This window comes from Rhinoderma darwinii, chromosome 2 (assembly GCF_050947455.1).
Source record: "Rhinoderma darwinii isolate aRhiDar2 chromosome 2, aRhiDar2.hap1, whole genome shotgun sequence".
NCBI lineage: Eukaryota > Metazoa > Chordata > Amphibia > Anura > Rhinodermatidae > Rhinoderma > Rhinoderma darwinii.
In genome coordinates this window covers 303855842-303877443 of record NC_134688.1, presented here as the reverse complement: position 1 = coordinate 303877443, position 21602 = coordinate 303855842, and the positions used below count along the sequence as shown (strand labels likewise).

Below are 21602 nucleotides of genomic sequence, written 5' to 3'. Positions count from 1 at the left end.
ACACTCCATTTATCCTCTCTACTTCTCCAACTTTATGAATATTTAATGATCAGAACATATTGTATATAAATATCGGACAGGGTCAATAAAGCGTAGCCTACTCCATGTGACTCTGGCAATGAAGGGGTTGAGCCTGACTTGAGATTTCTTTCTTTTTTTTTGCCTCTTGCAGGAATGATCTCTCAGTGAACACATTTTTTGTGGCGTTTCTCCTGTCATTTTTTTTCTCCATCCCTTATAGTCTCTACTGCCCCTGGCACTATATAATTAGTGGAAGTTCCCCCATAATTAGCCCAGACAATTCTATGTTTGAGTCCTTTAAGGAGAAAATGCAGGAGGGCATTGTTAGGCTGACATCCTTGGGCACTAAAGCAATTTGCAGAGGAACCACACACTTTATTGACTGTCTTTGGATTGCTGTGTTCTCTCATGTTCTTACCCTTTCTCATCTTTTCACTTGCATCTCTTACTCACCACATCCCTCACTTCTCTCTCTCTCTGCCTAAAATATTTTATGTTCTTCTTTAATATTTTACATTATTTCATTCTTCACTTGTGTTGACAGCACACAACACAAATGCAGAAAACAGAGCAGCATTACAGTAACAGCAAATCAAAAATATCTTAAGAAGTACGCATTTAAGTTTCTTATAATGAGTAATTGATTGTGTAAAGACACCAACAAGTGCAGCTAAGGAAGTCGTTTTTTCTATAATAAAGGATAACATCCATTTATAAAATTCACAAAACAATAAAAGTCCTTTTCAAATGTGGAGAATTATAAGGATACTGATTCAATTACTGCAGCTATTTATGAAGCTGACATGGCTTAAAGGGGTTGTTTGGTTTTATAAAACCCATTTTCATATACCCTATAAGGGATTTTTGAATCAGTACAGGGAGGTTCCCTATTCCAGAAACCCATTTATTACCCACAGTGGAGGGCAGCAACAAAGAGCATCTCTCCCTCTGGGGGATCCAAGATGTCTTTGCATTACATGTATTTTAATAGGAAATGTGTAATGCTTTTATTTTCCTTGTGGTGGTGCTGCAGGAGAATTGAACACTTGGCTGTCAAGTTCCCTAACAGATTAGGGAACCACAGGTTCCAAGCAGCAGGACTCCCTGTGATGAGTTTTTTCCTCTCTTGTACTCTTGTAGCAAAAAATAGTTTATATATATATAAAGACAATCCCTTTAATTCATCAAAATTGTGAATTTGAATTGTCTACTGTGGAAAAAATTAGTCTAGTAGTACCAACATCCATGTCTTAAGGCCCTTTTCCATGGGCCAATTACCATGCAAACGAGCGTCCATATAAACGCTCGTTTCCAATCATTGCCCTGTCTAATCAGGCAACGATCAGCCGATGAACGGGGAAGTGCTCCTTCATCGGCTGATCTGCTCCTTTATGCAGCATTAGAAATTATCGTTGTTGGCAGCTCATCTCCCTGTGTAAACAGGGAGATGAGCTGCCGACATGATACAGATGCATGGGGACAAGCGATCGGAGTAACGAGCGCTTGTTCCCATACTAGCTCCTTGTTAAAGGAGCAAAAGAGCACCAATCAACGAGCTGTCTTGTTGATCGGTGCTCGTTTACACGGCCCATGTTGGGTCGTGTAAGAGGACCCTTATGCAACTGTCAATTGTATGCAAGTGTCAGGATTGAGTGTTGACATTTTAGTGGATTCAAGGTAAGTATGCTTATCAGGACTCCAGGTAGCGAGTAAAATGGTCGCAAATGCAACCAAAACTTTTAATTTATCTCCTTAAGGCACTTTTACATGGGTTGATGATCGAGGAACGGAACGCTTGTTCCAAATCATTGGCTCGTGTAAAAGGGCCCAGCGATCAGCCGACAAACAAGCTAACGCTCGTTTGTTGGTTCATCTTTCATGTGGTCCTAAAATCATTGTTGACAATGATACAAACTGTATAAGGACGAACGATCTAGTTAGTCCCTATAAAGTTCAATGATCGTTCTATGTAAATGGAGCAAAACGAGCAACGATCGACGTGCTACGTCGAACGGCGCTCGTTTACTGGCATATATCTGCTGGTCTAAAAATGCCCATAAGTAGCCAAAGTCGCGTCAAGTATTTTTTTAATTTTATTTATTTTTTAGCCTGGAGCTCTGCTTATATGGATATTTAGCCTAATCTATACAACTGTGACGATCCTATGACAATACTATGTTAATTGAGTTAGGATTTAAGTGAACACCTTATCATTTTTAGGGCTGAAATAATGTATTGATTAATTTTATAATATATTTTTATAGTGGTCAGATCTCTGTATTTTCCTGATACAAAGTTCCAAATTCTCTTCATAGGCATAGAGTGAAATTATAAGATTCTGGCTGCTTGCAGCCACCTCTAGGGAGAGCTTATTAAAGATATATATATATATATATATATATATTATTCAGCAGAGAAAACCACATGGTGTTAAAATGTGGACATTTACCCCAACTAATGCACTATTGTGGACTATTGTCTTCCAGTATATAGGTTTCTTTTTTAACACTATATGAGAAATCACTTTGGAGGATGTATGTAGCAGCAGTAACTGGTTGAACTGTGATAGGACATTAAACTGACCCTAGACAAAAAAAAATATTCTCATTTGATAGTATTTTCATCTAGTGTTCGGGCATGGTCAGACGGTGTGGAATTTTTCCGCTGCAAATGTTGGTGCAGATTCGGGGCAATTACGCAATGAATCTGCAGCAACATTTGCATATTTGACAGGTAATTCAGACGTTGCAGATATCACAGCGGACTTGCCACAGATTTCAGTTTTTGCATTGCAAAGGCTGAAATTCGCAGTGAAATTCCGCTTCTTCTCCGCAACATTATGAGCATGCTGTGGAGGGGAAATTCTGCACCGCAGCCTGATTTCCGCACAGTAAGTGTAATGACGGGGGTGGGGAGACAGACAAGTGAGCCCTAATCTACCCACCACTCAGTCCCTGCCTACTTGCAACGACCCGCCCTAGGCGACGGGGTACAACTGGGCGACGGTCCCTACGCTCAATAAGTGCACGACAGACAAACAGACAAGGGTACACAGAGCTAGGGGGAGAAAGGGGCAGTTGCCCACGGCAAAACCATGAGCAACAAGAGAAGTGAACAAGCCGAGTCAAACCAGGAGAGTACGAGGTGCCAAACGCAGAGCAGAAGAGTAGTGAACAAGCCGAGTCAAACCAGGAGTGTACGAGGTACCAAACGCAGAGCAGGAGAGTAGTCAGCAAGCCGGGGTCAATATGAAGCAAGGACAATGGTACATGAAGCTGCAGCAGGGCCAGGAAACCAAACGAGAAGAATCACAAGCAAAGGAGGAACAGGAAAGGCAGGCATAAATAGACAGAGGGTGGGAGCTAGCTCCGTCTGGCCAGGCTGTGATAGGTTCTCCCACTCCTAAGCCTGCCACCCTGAGTGGTGGAAGATGGAGTCAGTCTCACAGACATAGACTCAGGTGCAGACTGATTATCTATGGGCGTTAACCCCGAAGCTGTGCCTGGCAGATCCTTTACAGTAAGTGTATGTTCACACAATAGACTAAAAACATCTGAAAATACGGAGCTGTTTTCAAGGGAAAACAGCTCCTGATTTTCAGACGTTTTTGAAGCCACTTGCGATTTTCGCAGCGTTTTTCACGGCCGTTTTTGGAGAATTTAGTCAATTAAAAACACCTCCAAAAATGTCCCAAGAAGTGTCCTGCACTTCTTTTGACGAGCCGTCGTTTTACGCGCTGTATTTTGACAGAGATGCGTAAAATAAAGGCTCGTGGGAACAGAACATAGTAATTCCCATTGAATGCAATGGGCAGATGTTTGTAGGCGTAAAACGCCCGAATTACGTCTGAAAACAGTGCGTGTGAACATACCCTAAGGCTGGGTTCACACGACCTATTTTCAGGCGTAAACGAGGCATATTATGCCTCATTTTACGCCTGAAAATAGGGCTACAATACGTCGGCAAACATCTGCCCATTCATTTGAATGGGTTTGCCGACGTATTGTGCAGACGACCTGTAATTTACGCGTCGTCGTTTGATAGCTGTCAAACGACGACGCGTAAATTGACTGCCTCGGCAAAGAAGTGCAGGGCACTTCTTTGCAAGGTAATTTGAGCCGTTCATCATTGAACTCAATGAAGTGCAGCTCAAGATATACGAGCGTCACAGACACCTTGTATATTACGAGGAGGAGCATTTACGGCTGAAACGACGCAGCTGTTTTCTTCTGAAAACAGGCTGTCATTTCAGCCGTAAAAGCCAGCTAGCGTGTGAACATACCCTTATTTTCTGCAACGTCTGAACGAAGTTTCCTCAAAATGTATAGAAAAAAACAGCTGCTGCAGAATTCCACTGCGGACTGTCCGCAGCAGAATTCAACAGCAATTCCGCTATGTGTGAATGTGCCCTAATGGTTGTTGAAGACACATATATACACATCCATAATACCTTGCAGGGAAATTCTTGGACAACTGTTGTGTAAACGAAATAACCCTGCAAACATTTTTTTTTTAATACTTTTCTGATCTCATGCTAGATCAACCAGGAAAATACTGAATGTTTTGTAAGCATAAGCAGATCAGGTAAAACTAAGCAGTCATGTTCATCTTGAATGCTTTCCCTATAGGAGTATTCCACAAATGTAGTGTCCACACCATGCTTATGTTTTCAATGCTTATGTGCTGGAATACAGTGACAACTAGTGATGAGACTTCCCTGACCACATAGCATTGAATCAGCAGCAGCTATCTGCCAGGCGGGACCTGTCTCTTTCTACCTCCCACACATCCACCCTGCCCCCCGGCTGTCACCTGTCTCTCAGGGGTCCCGATCAGTCAGTCTGTCACCAGAAGAGAAATTCAGCGTGTGATCAGCTGCACTGAGCTTGTGTTTGCCCCCACCCTACAGGTGACAGGAGCAGCTGCGATCTCTGCAGAGAACACATAGTGTGTATGGGAGCTCATACTTATCCTGGCACAAGATCTAAATCACAGCCATACTGGCGATCAATGGGGCTCAGGGCAGTCAGATTTTGGCAGCAACATGAAGATGGGACAGGTCACTAATCCAATCCCAGAGGTAGAGAAAAAGCAGTTGGCGAGGAGGGGGTGACAAAGGGTGGTTGTGTAAGAGTAGAGGAATGTAAAGCTTGGAAGAGAAGGACCTGCCTTCTTAGAGGAGGAGGAGGAGGAGGGTGGGTGCTTCTAGATCACAGAGGGAGCAGCGGTGGTTTGTAGACAACCTTCTTCTCCTGGGGGTGGGGGAGCTGGAGAAGACCTTTACCGTTCTACACCAGTAAGCTGTGCAGGAGCTCCAGATATCAGAGGACATGCTAGTAACAAGCTATTGAGTGCACTGTGAGTAGCAGGAGACTGATCAAAGTGTCAGAGGCAGTGAGGAGCATTCCAGCACTGGCTCTGCGGACAGCTCCACTACATCTCCATACAGGACTGCTCCTTATAGGAAACTGGCATCTCACCGGCTCTAGGCGAGCTCCACATCAATAGGAAAACGTTTCCTCTGCTGGGACCCGAGGGAAGCGGCTGTCACTTCCATTTCTTCTCTATGGCCAGTTGATATATATTACTGGTCCAGCCTTGCTTTGATTGGACTACTATGCATCCTCACAGGGGACGGAGATACTTCCTGGTTATGCAGAACCCCTAAACTGCTGCAGGAAAAGGGGAAATCCATCTGTCTCTCCACCCCCTCCTACAGAAGATGACCACTGAAGAGTATGGTCTGTAAAGTCAAACGCTGGTGAGTTATCCCTATGGAAGGCTAATCAGATATTACTCAATATGTAGGATTGGGACACAGTTAAAGAGCCATAAGAAAGCATTGTATCTATGTAAGCTGCTCATATCCCATTATCATAGGATCCTTTACTACCTGAAAACTCATAGAGGGAAGGAGGGAGAACCTGGAAAGTGAGAAGGAATTGAGAGAAGGAAGGGAAATTCAAGAGATGTGTGTGGCTATCCTGTGCTGTGAGTGAGAAATGCAGATATGCTTTATAGTGTGTGTGCTCGGATGTGGAACATTGCTACATGCACCTATTTTACATGGTTCTGAAATCTGACCCCCTGTGTCAGACCTGCAGTCTCTGTTACTTGCTTACCTCTTATTTGTCATGGACTGGTCTATCTATCTATCTATCTATCTATCTATCTATCTATCTATCTATCTATCTATCTATCTATCTATCTATCTATCTATCTATCTATCTATCTATCTATCTATCTATCTATCTATCTATCTATCTATCTATCTATCTAATATCTCTCTCTCTCTCTCTCTCTCTCTCTCTCTCTCTCTATCTCTCTCTCTATCTCTCTCTCATCTATCTACAGTCCTACTCTGATCTTTCCATATACAAGTGCAGGTGTCATTCCTCTAGCGATATAAACCCATTCTTTCTGACTGCTGGTCTCTCTATTCCTATCATTGGGAAAAAACTCAGTTCCATTACTACCCTACTTATCTGCATTGTGACCCTATATAACTGTACTTTAAACTGCCATTTTTCTTTTACAAAATCTGCCAGTGTCTTTTGTCACCTGCTTGTTCCTCAGTGCGCTCTGCCTCTCCATGAAACCATACTGTTCAGTCTTTACTCACTATATATCATATTTATCCAATGCACTCTCTGTCTAGTTCCTTTACTTTCTCTCTAGCTTCTTATGTAGCTCTCCCTCTCATCTCCTATACACCCTCCACCCCCCTTTATGTTTTCCTGTGCGTTAAATATTTTCATCTGCTCCTCTGAATTGCACCCATTTAACATCTTTAGGGCAGACTTCTCCAGTCTGTGGTTGACAGCAAGAAGTCTTGATTAAAATCAGACCTTGTCTCTTGCAGTAGAGATTTATAGTAGCTGGAATACAGTGGGCAATTAAAAATCCATTTTAGTTGGAGGGGGAAGGGGTGGGTTACACTACCAAAGGTAGGAGAGCAACATTACCTCAATTGGGAAATGCCAATAAATATTTATTTTCCTTGCCAGGTTAGTACTTGCCAGGTTACTCTAAGTGACATTTTACCTATATTAAAGCTGGTGTTTGAGATGGGATATATGGACTGTGTGCAGAATGAAAGGTGCTGAAGAGCTTTCAACCAATTTCAGTGCTGTATGTGTTAGTTGCTCTAATGTATGTTTTTTCATGCTGAAAATTAAGATTTATTGCTGTGTGGTAACATCCATTATGTCTTATTTAAGTGATATAGGCATAATTTGTTGAGATCCCTGAAATAAGCTCAAAGGTACAACTCAAGTTTTTTTTATAACAGTATATAATATAACAATAATAATAATAATTATTATATACAACAACAAAAACAAAAAACAACAACAACAAAAACAACAACAGTAATAATAATAATAATAATAATACTAAAGGGGAAGTGACTGGCAGAGGTGTTGATTCACATAAGATAAATGCATATTATAGCATATACTCCTGACTCTTGTGATGAATGCAGAATGAATAGCTCATTACACGTTATAGGAATATTCCCACACAGGACTTGTAAAATATTTTGTATACAGGAGGATTAGTTGTTGACTTTTAATAACAATTTGTTATTTTTAAGGGCACTGGCAACACATTTTGATTTTCATTTCCTTTCTCATTGCAAGTTCCTGTAGGCAGCAGCATTTATACCTAAAACTGCTGGCAGTGTAGCCTACTTAGAGCAGATTGCATGGACACACTCAGACAGTACTGTTTCTCTCTTTAATGTACAAGTGATTGATCCTCTGACTGTAGATTACGAGAGATGCTAGTTTTTGATATTCCTATACGTGGATAATTACATGCGAGCTGTGTTTAGTGGTGTGAACGGGAAAGGAATGCAAATGTCTACAAATTGCATTCTGGGAGCATTCTTAACCAACGGTGCTTTTACTGCATAAGGTATTCCTGTGATTGTATCAAGTACACAATAGCTTGACCTCTTAACTGAGTATTGCTCAGTCATGTTTAAGTCAGCACACTGTTGAAAACTTTATTTTGGAAGTTAAAAAAATAAAAACTGTAAAGCTATTAGTGTTATTACGACATGTAAACAATGAACGGATTATTCCATTAGAACAACCTATTTACGTTAGCAGTGTTAGGTCACATGGGCATCAAAGTTGACGATGAGTCGATGCAAAGAGTGGCTCTCTCTGGAGCAATCATGTATCTTCCGGGCAATATCAACTGATCACCAGTAAAAATTGGGTTGGTAAAGGTGTTGTACTCCTTTAAGAGTTAAATATTATGTGCTCATGCATTTTATTGCTTTACGCCGATGCTTGAAAGACCACATTCATGAAATCTGAGACAAAATTATAAACACACTGCCATTTAAACCAAAGGTAGCTTGCTTAGAATGGTATACCAGATGTTTAGTAACAGAAATGTATAAACAGTGCCCAAGGGGTTTTAAGCTCTTTATAGAGCCCATTCATTTTGGAAATCAGTTGTGATCTTCTCTGTGTATCTATGACCAGTACATCATTTTGACTAGATTTTACCTTTAATTGAAAGGTTCAGTGTAGCTGAGATTTATCCATACTGTTGTATTTCCTTATTGTCTTCCTATTAACAGACTACAAACTGCTAGTTAGGGAGATATCCTGCATCACATCTGATGCATTAGATGCCAAAACTGCTCCCAAAGGAAATCATTGGATCAGTTCTTGCATCAATTTCCCACTAGCGTTTCTCTACCATGGCAGTGGGAAACAAAACCAGGTCAACGAATATATAATTCATACAAACATCCCAAAAAAAAGTTAGAAATATTTCTGTCTGTACAGTATTTCACTTGCTAGAACAGTAGTTTGTGCTCCAGAGATGTTCTTCCTTCTGTAACCAGGGACAAGAAGTTACAGTGATAGCCGCCATCTTGGAAACTATGGAAGATTGTCCTTAGTCGCCTAATAACAAATGTTGCTTACAAATGTGTAGACACTGATTCTCCTGTATGTTACTTTATAATCACTTTATAATCATACTATTACTACTACACTGTAGAAGGAATGATCACATAAGAAAAAATGAAAAATGAAGTAACTTTGCAAATGGTCTTGATTAAACATCCCTTATCATTTTGTGTTTACAGCTCCTATGCAGACCTATGCACCTCCATGGTAACAGACTATACACAAACTGTGTAGTCTAATCCTGCAGTCATGCTTCCTTCCATCTTTTTCCTACTTTTTACTATCATACTTTCGGTAGGTTAGCAGGAATTTAGAGAACATACTATGCAGAATTTGTTTGTAGTCTGTTACCATAGAGACACATAGCTCTTCATAGGAGCAATATACGCAAAATGATAGGGAATGTTTTATCAAGAATATATGCAAAGAGAATTTGTTTTTCATTTTAGATGCATTGGAGCAATTAAAACTATAGATTGTTGCAAAGGTGTACATATTATTTTTGTTAGTATTGAAGACCAAGGTGTGTGTCCAGTATAACTTCTTATTCTGAATTGCTATTTAGCTGGTGTGACACCTTTACATACATTTATTTTTCCATTATAAACAGAAACATATATATTTCGTTCACTGAATTTACTGTCTCCTGACCTTTTAAAAGCCATTAGGGACAAAATGGTAACCAATTCCAGGTTTGTTTCTTCATCTTCAGGTCAGAAAATGAAGAAAACTTATTGGTTGCTTCTGTGCTCTAGTTTTCATATAAAATGCCATCTGTCTTTTGCTTATACCAAGAGACTTGAGAATGTGCTGCTTGATGGGGCATGCCCTTTTTTCGCCCTCCTCAATGTCTGCTAACTAGTACAACTTAAGCTTCGTTCACATCAGCGTCAAAACGACGTAACCCTTGCACAACGGAGACAAACTGAAGCCATTAGCACCGAATCCGTCACCATTGAAATCAATGGTGATGGAAGTGGAAACCTATGGTTTCCGTTAGTGTCAGTCAGGGCTCTGTTCTGACGGAAAGCTCAGACGGAACATCAGAACGGGACCCTGACGCAGATGTGAATGAAGCCTTAGTTTAAAAGGGGTAGTTTGTAAGCTGGAAAACCTGCACCCAGTGAATAGAAAGGAAAGCCATTTTTCCAATATTTTCAAAATGTCATCAAACACTGACACATCTCAACCCATTTCTGGAGATGTAACAAGTTACTTACCACCAGAAATTTTATTTGTGACTTACCTAAAATAAGTCCCTTGTTTCTTATCACTCATCACATCAGATGAATTTTCATACAAGACACCTATTCTCCTCAGTATTAAGCAATACCACATGACATCACTGATATGTTGGCAGGTGCACAGTATCAGCCTGATGCTAGTAATGTGTCAATGAAATCAAGTGAAAAAATTGCAATACTCCATCCTTAAACACAAATTATTTTATTTAAGTTAGTCCAAAATGTTGTTCAGATTAATTTCTTATAATATATAATTTTATCGTGGTTGGAGCTCTGTGTGGGCAGCCACCACTAGAGGGAGTTTAGCAGATTACTACATGCTGTTTATACATTGAACTTAATAATAAAACACTAAGCAATAAGCTCCTAAACTACCCCTAGTATTGGCTGCTGACAGACAGAAATTTATAATTTAACCATATACCTATGAAGATTTACAGCCCTGTATGAGAAAAACAGAGTTCCAACCTCTACCAAGATGCCGACTTGAAAATGTAATGGTTTTAAAAGTGGACATTCCCTTTAAGGTCAATTATCGCCGCAATTAATTTCAAAGTCATCAAAACAATATTTGCCTAGTGTGAATGCACAGAAAGATCAATCACAAGAGATAAAACTCCCATTTATTGTTGATCTTGATTGATCGAGCCACATAAATATCATTATCAGTGGCACAATCTGTATTGTATACACTCACCACCGAAACGGGAGGAAACGCCTCTCTGCTGCCACTAAGGATCGCAATGATGAAAATATCCAACAGATCCTGCGCAATGATTTTTCAAACCACTAATCGTTTATCGATTGCATATAAAGAGTTCTTTTTAGAGTTGTGGTCCTTAATGCAGAAGCATCAACTTGTGCATTGTGTGATTTATGCAAGAAGGATGCTGGGGAGACATGTCTTGTGCCTATCATGCATTTTCCTGTAAGCAAATTACTGATAATAGCGACCATATATTTGTCACTAGAACATTATTACCTGTGATCTGTAAACAAGGCTATGCGGGAAAGATATAGATCATATAGTATCTACCCTGTAACAAGGAATAGAACAAGGTGTTTTGGCGCCCAGGTCTCACACTGCTTCTGCCTTCTAGCCTTCTTCCCATAGCACATCCCGGTGCCACCTCTTCCCCAGGTAAGCAACGCACAAATCCACATGATGTAAAAGAAAACGTGATTCATCAGACCAGGCCACTGGCTGTGGACAGGGGTCAGCCCGGGCACTCTTATCAGTCTGTGGCTATGCAGTTCCATATGCAGCATGATGCGATGTACTGTTTGTTCTGACATCTTTCTATTATAGCCAACTTTTCTTTAGCAATTTGTGGGATTGGACAAGATGGTCTTTGCTTCACTCCCCATGCACATCAATTAGCCTTGAGCGCCCATGATCCTGTCACTGGTTTACCAGTTATCCTGCTTTGGACCACTTTTGAGTAGGTACTAACCACTGCATACCAGGAATATTCCACAAGACTTGCCATTTTGGAGATTCTCCGACAAAGTCATCTAGGCATCATAATTTGGCCATTGTGAAAGTCGCTCAGATCCTTACGCTTGCCCATTTATTCTGCTCCCAACACAACAACTTCAAGAACTGACTGTTCACCTACTTCCTAATATATGCCACCTCTTGACAGGTGCCATTGTAATGAGATAAGCAATGTTTTTCACTCCACCTATCAGTGTTATGGCTGAACACTGTAAACTCACTGCATCTACAATTTGGCTTAAATCTTTTTGTGGCTACATTTAAATGGGTTGTTCCAGATTCTACAATTATCACCTATCCACAGCACAGCTAATAATTGTCTTATTGCTGGGGGCCCCACTGCTGTGATCCTCACCGATCACAAGTACAGGGGTCACAAACCCACCGTTCCTGCTCACAGCACCCCCTGCAGTGAGGAGGAGCTTGCCTGGAGCTGTGGTTGAGCTTGCGCTTGCCATTCCATTCAATGTCTATGTGACTGATGGAAACAGCCAAGTGCTGTACTCTGCTGCTTCTGTAATTCCCATAGACTTTGAATAGAGCGGCAGCGCACATGCTTGACAGCCACTCCATTCAATGTCCTCCTTCTTCTTGCGATTAGTAAGGGTCCCAGCATTGGGGCCCCCAGCGATTGGACAACTATCACCTATCCTGTGGATAGGTGATAATTGTCGACTCTGGGAATGCTTCTTTTATTTTTATTGCCAAATTCATGACTTACTAATATAATATGTTCTTTTGATCGTACTTGTGATTCCATGTTCCATGCGTCCTGCATGTAGTATTCTCTAGTATAGAATGTGTATCTTTTTTTTCCTGTTCTGTTAGTTGACCGGTACAAGGTATACATATTCCTAGTAGGCAAATTTTCTTAGGAGTAGATGTGTGACCTCATAGTTATTATTATTTTTTTCCGTTATTTACTTTTGTTGGACTCTGGGTTTACTTTGTTTAACACACTGTCAGTAATTCTCAGTTTCCGTTAGTTTTCCCCAACATGAATAGTTACGATTATTTTCAGAGTCGTTATTATTATTTTCAGAGTCGTTTAAGGGATATATAACATGGCAATCAACGCTTCACCACCAATATTTGTATCGTAGATATGTCAGCTTATATAAGATAAATGATACAATGTATCAAGTATATGTGTCTAGTGCTTTCGCACTTTGATTTACACAAAATAAATGAATCTAGTGTGGTAGGTAATGATGCTAAAAAAAATTAACATATCACATATATTCATGTCCAGTTTGTATCTTAGTAGCTATATATTTTTCTTTGTTTTTGTATATGTTTGTAAACTGGACATAGAATATCAGAGATATAGGTGGGGCCCAATAACCACACCTATAGAGATCTGCAAAGGGTAAATAAATTAAATCCAAGTCCAGCACATCCAAATTAGGTACAAGGAATATTGTTCAAGTGCTAAGACCCTATATTCCTATCCTACCCACTAATAGCCTTACGCGTTTCTTTGTTATCTATTTCTGCCGCAAATCTTCAGGGGCCTACAGCAATCAATCTATTAGATCTTCTAGCATTCTACAAGTCTAATTGTACAGTGCACTGAATGCAACAAATCATGGGCTAGCTTACTATGTCCACGTTGTAGCACGATTTGTTGCGTTCAGTGCATTGTACACTTAGACTTCTAGAATGCTAGAAGATCTAATAGATTAATAGATTTTAACTTTTGTTAACTTTTTTCAAAATTATTTGTTTTTGTGTCTCCATATTTGAAGAGCCATAACTTTTTTATTTTCTTGCCGATGCAGTTGTATCAGGGCTTTTCTTTTTCGGGACGACTTGTAGTTTTTATTGGTACCATTTGGGTGTAGATGCAACTATTTGATCACTTTCTTTCACTTTTTTTTAAGGCAGGATTCAACGAAACCAGCAATTTTTGCATTGTTTTTTTATTTTATTTTTTACGACGTTCCCCGTGCGGGTTAAATGATGTAATAACTTTATAGTTGAGGTTGTTACGGACGCGGCGATATTCAATATGTGTAACTTTTTTTACTTTATTTTGTGTTTTTTTAATAATAAAGAAGTTTGTAATGGGAAAATGTGGGTTTTTCATATTTTGTTTCACTTTTTATTACATTTTTTTTTTTACTTTTTTACTAGTCCCACTAGGGGACTTCACTATGCGATCGTCCAATCACATTTATAATACACTGCAATACTTCTGTATTGCAGTGTATTATGCCTGTCCATGCAAAATGACTTAGCAGGCATACACTACAGGCAGACCTTGGAGCCTTTATTAGGCCCCCCGGCTGCCATAGAGGACACCAGCACCCGGCGATCTTATCGCTGGGTGCCGGTGGGATGAGAGGGAGCTCCCTCCCTCTTTCCAAAACCTCTCATATGCGGCGCTCGCTATTGAGCGCCGCATCTGAGGGGTTAAATGGGTGAGAACGATGCTGATATAGATCTCACCCGTTAGAGCAGGGATGCCCCCAGCCCTCAGCTACCTCTGGTAGCTGAAAGCAGGGACATTTCACGGCTCCCTGCTCTGTTTACTTATTCCGATGCAGCGCCGTAAAAAGGCTACTGCATCGGAATAAAGCCCGTTAGTGACCGCCGTAAAAACACTATGGGGCGGTCACTAACGGATTAAATGGCTCTGATAAGTATGTACTTTATGATACAATTTACTTAAAAAAAGTATAAACAGATCTAAAAATACATGAGACGTTGTATAAGTAAATGGGGGAGGAATCCTCCAGCTCACGATCCTATGTCCGAGCCCGGCCAGCGCACGGATCCTCGTGGCGGCACACGATGAAGATCAAAGCAGAAAAAGAGAAACTTGACCCAGCGCTGGGTGTAAAAGGAAGTGATATTCCAACTTTATTCCAAATATATTAAAAAGTCCATATACAAAGGGGTGGATGCATCAGATAGCAGGCCTACGCGTTTCAGACAAATCGCGTGTCCTTACTCATGGCGTGTAGCAGACACGTTGGAATATTACCTCCTTTTAAACGCAGCGCTGGATCAAGTTTCTCTTTTTCTGCTATGAGACGTTGTCGTTTTTATGTGTAACTTTGTATGTTCAGTTTTGTGCAGAATAATGTGAAATTAGATTTATTATGTATTAAGTGTGATTTGATGGAGTTAGCTGTCAGATAACCAATTGTTTAGCCGTTAGTTATATTCTGTCTACAACCAGTTTACACATCACAATCTTTATTTATCACCTCTTAATGATAATTAAATCAGTTACAAGCAGAAGATGGACATTTAGGGCCCTTTTATATCGGCAAATTATCGGGCAAACGAGTGTTCACAGAATTCTCATTCCTTATAACTGGCCTGTGTAAACAGGGCAAGGATCAACCGATGAACAGGCAAACGAGTTCGTTCAGTGGCTGATTGTATCGTTTTAAATTACCAAAATATTATTGTTGTCGTCAGCACATCTTGGTCTCTAAATAGGGAGATGTGCTGCTGACATGATAGAAATGTATGGGGACGAGTGATCGTATTAACGAGCGCTCAATCTCATACTAGCTCATTGTGAAATTAGCAAACAAGCGCCGATCAATGAGCTGTTTCGTAGACCGGCGCTCGTTTACACGTCCAACGTTGGGCCGTGTAAAAGTACCCTTACACTATTACAACTTGTACATATGAGGACAATTTATTTTTTGATGGATAACAAACTGTCATCTAGGAATAATTATAATTTTATTGTTTTTTACATCTACACTCGGCAATTATTTTTAGTACATGATTAAATTTTGAAGACTACAGATATATTCCTATCACTATGAACAGCCAAAAGATGAATAAATGAAGTCTGGTGGTGGCCAAGAAGAAGCATGCTGGTGTGCGGTTATGGCTATGCCCTTTCTGCCATGTTTATTAAGTCACCTGCCATTTCAATTTAATGAAATGTTATATTCCCAGGTTCCTCACAATGTTCTTCCACCTAATAGGTATCATGCATATGGCAATGCTGTGTGCACGGAGCCTTATGGAGGAACACAGAGTTATAGTGGCTCAAGGCTTTGGAGTTGTTGGCACTCTGTGTGTCGCTGTATGACACCATATTCAATGTAGTATGCCACAATTTTTTTTCTGACAACTGTAGGAACTCCACTGTATGTACCTATGGTATGGTGTTGTAAACTTGTATGGGTGCCGTGTCAGGGCTATGTATTTCAGAAGTTGTACAAGCCATACTATGTCCGTGTGCACCGTGTGCCTAACAGGCACAAAGAAAAAAATATTAATTTTTCAGCACAATTCTGTATGCATTTGCAAGTTTATAAAGACAGTATATCTGCCTGCATATATAGTGGCTGTGGATTTTGCTCATAATAGTCTATTATTACTGACCTATGTTGCTTTTCAGACATTTACATATACATATAAAATAAGAACAATAAAAATGCTAAGAAGTTGCTCTAATACCGTCTCCTTATTTATTGCAGTTCAAGAGAATGATAGATAGATAAATAGATAGATAGATAATAGATAGATAGATGATAGATAGATAGATAGATAGATAGATAGATAGATAGATAGATAGATAGATAGATAGATAGATAGATAGATAGATAGATAGATAGATAGATAGATAGATAGATAGATAGATAGATATGAGATAGATATGAGATAGATATGAGATAGATAGATAGATAGATAGATAGATAGATAGATAGATAGATAGATAGATAGATAGATAGATAGATAGATAGATAGATAGATAGATAGATAGATAGATAGATATGAGATAGATAGATAGATAGATAGATAGATAGATAGATAGATAGATAGATAGATAGATAGATAGATAGATATGAGATAGATAGATATGAGATAGATAGATATGAGATAGATAGATATGAGATAAATAGATAGATAGATAGATCGCAAATTGGACACCCCTTGGTAAAGCCTATTTTCTGATCCCCGGAGAGATGATAAAGACAGAGTTTCATTGTAATTTCCAGGAAGCTAAAGCACAGAGCTTTTAACCCTTATGCAGTCACTAGGTACAACTATTTGTAACATAGACATTATACACATTATCAAATCTCCCCATACGAAAAAAAAGGCTTTAAATGCAGCAGCCTAACATTTTGACCTCTTACTTCGGCATTGATGTTCAGTATTGTACAAGTCAATTTTGTATAATATTCAATAAGAATATGGTGCTGAATGAGTGACATTAATTTCTATTAGCGGCCATTGATCTTCAGGACAAGAAAAAGGCCATTTAACTCCTGAAACCACAGTAATAAATTCAATACAAATAAACCGAATACATTGCATTTTATGTCGCTTTCCGTAATGTCCCCAGCCAGTGCCTATATTGTATTCATGTACACGGCTCTGTCAGCTCTTTCCTGCCTTAGAGTTGTCTCTGCTACTCCAGAGCTGAAAAATGAAAACCTCCCTCCCTTCAACACATAATGCTATCACAGCACCTTCATCTTGTCCTGAGTACTGTCAGAAGCAGATTGTAAACTAAACTGCTTTTCTATAGGCTGGGACTGTAATCAGGGACCACAGGGCAGAAACTGCAGCTGCCCCTCCCTGCTAACAAAGAGAAGAAATATTATCTGTAATGAGAGCCAGAGGGGAAATGAGAAGGAGAGGATAGATAATGAAAAGGGAAAGCATTGGTAATAAGGGATCCAGGCAAAAGGGGAGTAAAAGGGTGAGATTGAATTGCATATACCCTGTAACGAAATAGGAGCAGAAGAACTAAAGGCACGCACACAGCTAAAAAGTTGAAAAGTTTGATTCTTATTAAAGAAAAACATTCACTTAAACTGAAAGGATAAGTTGAGAGGGCTGACATTCTTCTTACTACATCTTAGTTGGGTTTGCATCTGCAATTATTCTCACAGACATATTACCTATACATTTTTTACTAAATTCAAAGAAATACAAAGAAGCGAAAGCTTCAGCAAGGAAAATCTCTGCTGCTTCCCTCCTCCAAAAGTGATAAAACACACACTGAGATTGTTGTATTGCTGGGGAGCAGCAGCCATCTTGCCTCTTCTCTGGTAATGTCATGGAAGTGCTGACAAGAGCATGGAGATATGGATGAGTCACCTGCACATGGTGGCCTATGTTGCTAAGCAACAACATAGACATATTTGGGTCGCTGCTTAGCAAATAGTGTAAGGAGGTCCCTAATATATAATTACAATGGAAAACCTAGATGGAGCTTCCCTTCAAATTGGGTGAATGGGTGAATGAAACAAATGTGACATAGAGGAAATCCATATTCATATATATATATATATATATATATATATATATATATATATATATATATATATATATATATATATATATATATAAAAATAAATCCATCATAAATCTGTTTATTATGTTACATTTTTCTTCTCACTTAGACAACCCCTGTCCATATGCCATATAAGGGCATTTGGACATCATAGAAGGGGGTCCCCCTGCTTGAGATCCTCCCGCTAAGAGCCGGAGCAGAGAGTTACTAACAAAGTGCAGCTCTTACTCTGGCACACCCCATCCGTCAATGCGTTACATGGCGACCATTCATTTCTCCTGCAGAGGCCAGAATGGCAGTTATCATTGGTGTGTTTCTAAAGCCGAAACTGCGGTGATCATCCTATTTCCAGGCCGACTTCGGTTGTAAAAGGGGTTGTTTTTATTGCTGTTTAAAAATATTTGTAATAATAGGACTTATAAAGGTTGTCTCTAAATCGTGCCATCACTAGTTACAGTTTTTCTGTTTATTACCTGTACTATAGATCTAGTCTGTATATAATATATACATAATAGCAACTGGTAAAAGGTAATTATTTTATGAACTTTGAAATATTTTTTAATGAGTATGGTTTTTACCAAATAGTCAAACAGTTTTGCTTATGATCATTGATTCCCAAATAAAAGGGTAAATTTAGCAAAGTCAGGAGTTTTCATTAAGACGTGTGACATATTGCATTGGTTCATTTCGCATTTATAAGATTAGCAAATGTAAAGATTTCATGTTACCTGTTAATATGGTGATTACGTGATTAGTATTAGCAGCCGTGCTACTGTTTTAGTTACTGAGTCTGATATTATATATGAATCTTAGATTATTCTCTGTGGATTTTTCTAATATTCCCCCATTATAGGCAGTACCCTTTTAACATCCTCAATTTTGAAAAAATAAATCTTTACAGATTAGTTAAAGAGAACCTTTCACCTGCACATACATGTGCAGCTGAGTGCAGCATGTAATAGGCAGGGCTTCACAAACACTGTCTCACTTCCTATCCTCTTCCGTTATTTAGATATCGGTGCCGTTATATTTGGTGCCCGATATGTAAATACTCCCTTGAACTGTCAATGGGGCATGTAAATGGCATGGGGCATGTTACTTTTCGCTGTGACACATTTGTGCGTGCGTGCACACTCTCCCTCTTCAGCTCTTGGTGGACAAGGACGACAAAACTGTGTGATCTCTCGCGAGATCAATTATTACATTATAATTAATAGGGAACAAGTCAAAATAAGATCCCACAAAGAATATGGAGAAATATATTTGTCACGGCGCGGGGTGTGGACCCACTGGGCTGTACCGCGTAGCGGGATAGCAGCTGGCCAACTAGGTACAAAACAATGACTATAGTCCAGAAAGGGTACCTGAGGCAATGTAGACAGTAGCGGTGACACAACTTGACTTTCACTGTAGATGGCACGGTAGATGCAGCGGAAGACACGACTTGACTTTCACTAGATGGCACAGTAGATACAGCGGAAGACACGAGTTGACTTTCACTGTAGATGGCATAGTAGATGCAGCGGAAAACACGACTTGACTTTCACTGTAGATGGCACAGTAGATGCAGCGGAAGACACAACTTGACTTTCACTGTAGATGGCACAGAGGCACGGTAGCATGGGATATAGGGTACAGGCAGCAGGAACGGGTAACACTGGGAACTGGAAAACCATGGGAGACCATTTGCAAGACAAACTTTAGGTATTCAACAATGCTCAGGCAAGGAACAAGTAGGCAGAGCCCTTTTTATGTATAATGGTTGATTATCCAGAATGAGTATAGTATGCCACTCTATGGGTAAAACAGTATATTGAGACTATGGTGACTTATCTCCCTTACTAATGCTGTGTTAATGCTAGTTATGCTGTAACATACGATCTCAATGTATTTCTTTTGTATTATCATATAAAATATTAAGTAGTAAAGACAATTATGCTACAAGCAAACTACAGTCACCATATATTTCCGTTATACAGGCAAATTGGTAAAAACATAAAAGGGGATACCTAAAACTATAAACATCCACATGCAAATAAAGATGGGGTATTTATCTGAAATGTATCTGATGTCAAGATCACTGTGTCATTTTTTAATGTCTCTCTATTTTCATGTTGTCTTTTCTTTTAGAATATCTGATGTCTCATGACCAATATCTGCATGGCATCATGGCCTTGGCATCTTAATTTATCAGGCAGACCACTGGATAACTTGCCTGTGGAGTGGAATTTCAAAGAGGAACAACTTTTGTTGGTTTGCCAAAATCCTGCATTATGGATATGCCAAAGTTTACAGTAATGGTATGCACGTTGGTACTTCTAGGTTCATGGACTTGTTGGTCCAAACCAAAGGGTTCACCACATATGAATTCTGTGCGGATAGAAGGCGACCTCATTTTGGGAGGTCTTTTCCCCGTGCATGGGAGGGGAAGTGATGGCAGAGCATGTGGAGAACTCAAGAAAGAGAAGGGAATACATCGTTTAGAAGCAATGCTGTATGCCCTTGATCGTATAAATGCTGATCCTGACCTTTTGCCCAATATTACCTTAGGTGCAAGAATTCTGGATACCTGTTCTCGAGATACACATGCTCTAGAGCAGTCTCTGAGCTTTGTCCAGCCACTTATAGACAAGGATAGGGCAGAGGTTCGGTGTTTGAGTGGTGGAAATCCTATAATTGCACAGCCTGAGAGGGTGGTTGGAGTCATCGGAGCATCTTCTAGCTCTGTCTCCATCATGGTGGCCAATATACTGAGACTTTTCAAGGTGAGTGAACTTTTAATTAATGAATTTAAATACATTTTAGGCAGAGCTTCTCTATACAAATTTGTTTGTAACGCAACGTTGATAATAGTATTATCACACAGAAACAACTGCCTGTAAATGACAATAGAGGTGTTAAAGATAATTTATTGTTACCAATGAAAAGTGTTATGGACTTTCTGCCACCTTTTGTCAAACCGTTCCATTTTATAGCACAGAACACTGCTTGTACTCAATCCAATAATTCCAATGGGCCATCAATTTATCTCCGGACCTAATTTAGATGTTCAACAGGTATATATCCTTGCAATTATTTGTTCTGAGAATTGCCACTTTGGAAGTTGTTTTGGACAGGGCGTTACTTGGTGCAATAGAAGAATGTAATACTCTTTTATGGGTAATATTTATGCTACCGTTAAATCATCTGCTGTGAGCTGACCTTGTATGCTCAGGAAACTCTAAGCAAAATAAAAACAATTCAGTACATTTCCTGCAGACTCTAATGGGCTTAATAGGATTTTAATGGTGATCTTAATACTCTGAACACAGTAGGTGGGTGATCTTCCTACATCTCTCTTTTTCTGTATCGCTTTCTTTTGGTGCTTTCCTAAATTGTTCCTTGCTATCTGTCATTTATTATTCCTTATCTATCTATCTTTTTATCATTTTTGTCTTTTATTCCTATTTTTTCTTTTTTATGGGTTTCAAAAGAAATCCTACAATTTATTGTTCTGTTATTCCCATAGTATATTACATAATGCCTTTAGTATTCTTGTCCCACCTCTGATATTTCTATAACTGTTAGCCATTTTTTTCTACTTGATCTGTCGCTTTTGATGTAGTGCTTTCTTTCTCATGCTT

General features: G+C 39.5%; 1 protein-coding gene across 2 annotated transcripts in view; it reads left to right on the top strand.

Moving 5' to 3' along the window:
- Positions 1–4888: 4888 nt before the first annotated feature.
- Positions 4889–21602, top strand: part of GRM4 (glutamate metabotropic receptor 4) — a 238888-nt gene continuing 222174 nt past the window's right edge. The window contains exons 1-2 of one of the 2 annotated variants that reach the window (XM_075853516.1): positions 4889–5782; positions 20110–20744. In XM_075853516.1, the coding sequence (XP_075709631.1) occupies positions 20253–20744 (492 nt within the window). In that variant the 5' untranslated portion in view covers positions 4889–5782; positions 20110–20252. The remainder of the gene's footprint in view (positions 5783–20109; positions 20745–21602) is intronic. The other variant, XM_075853515.1, reaches the window with a different exon arrangement.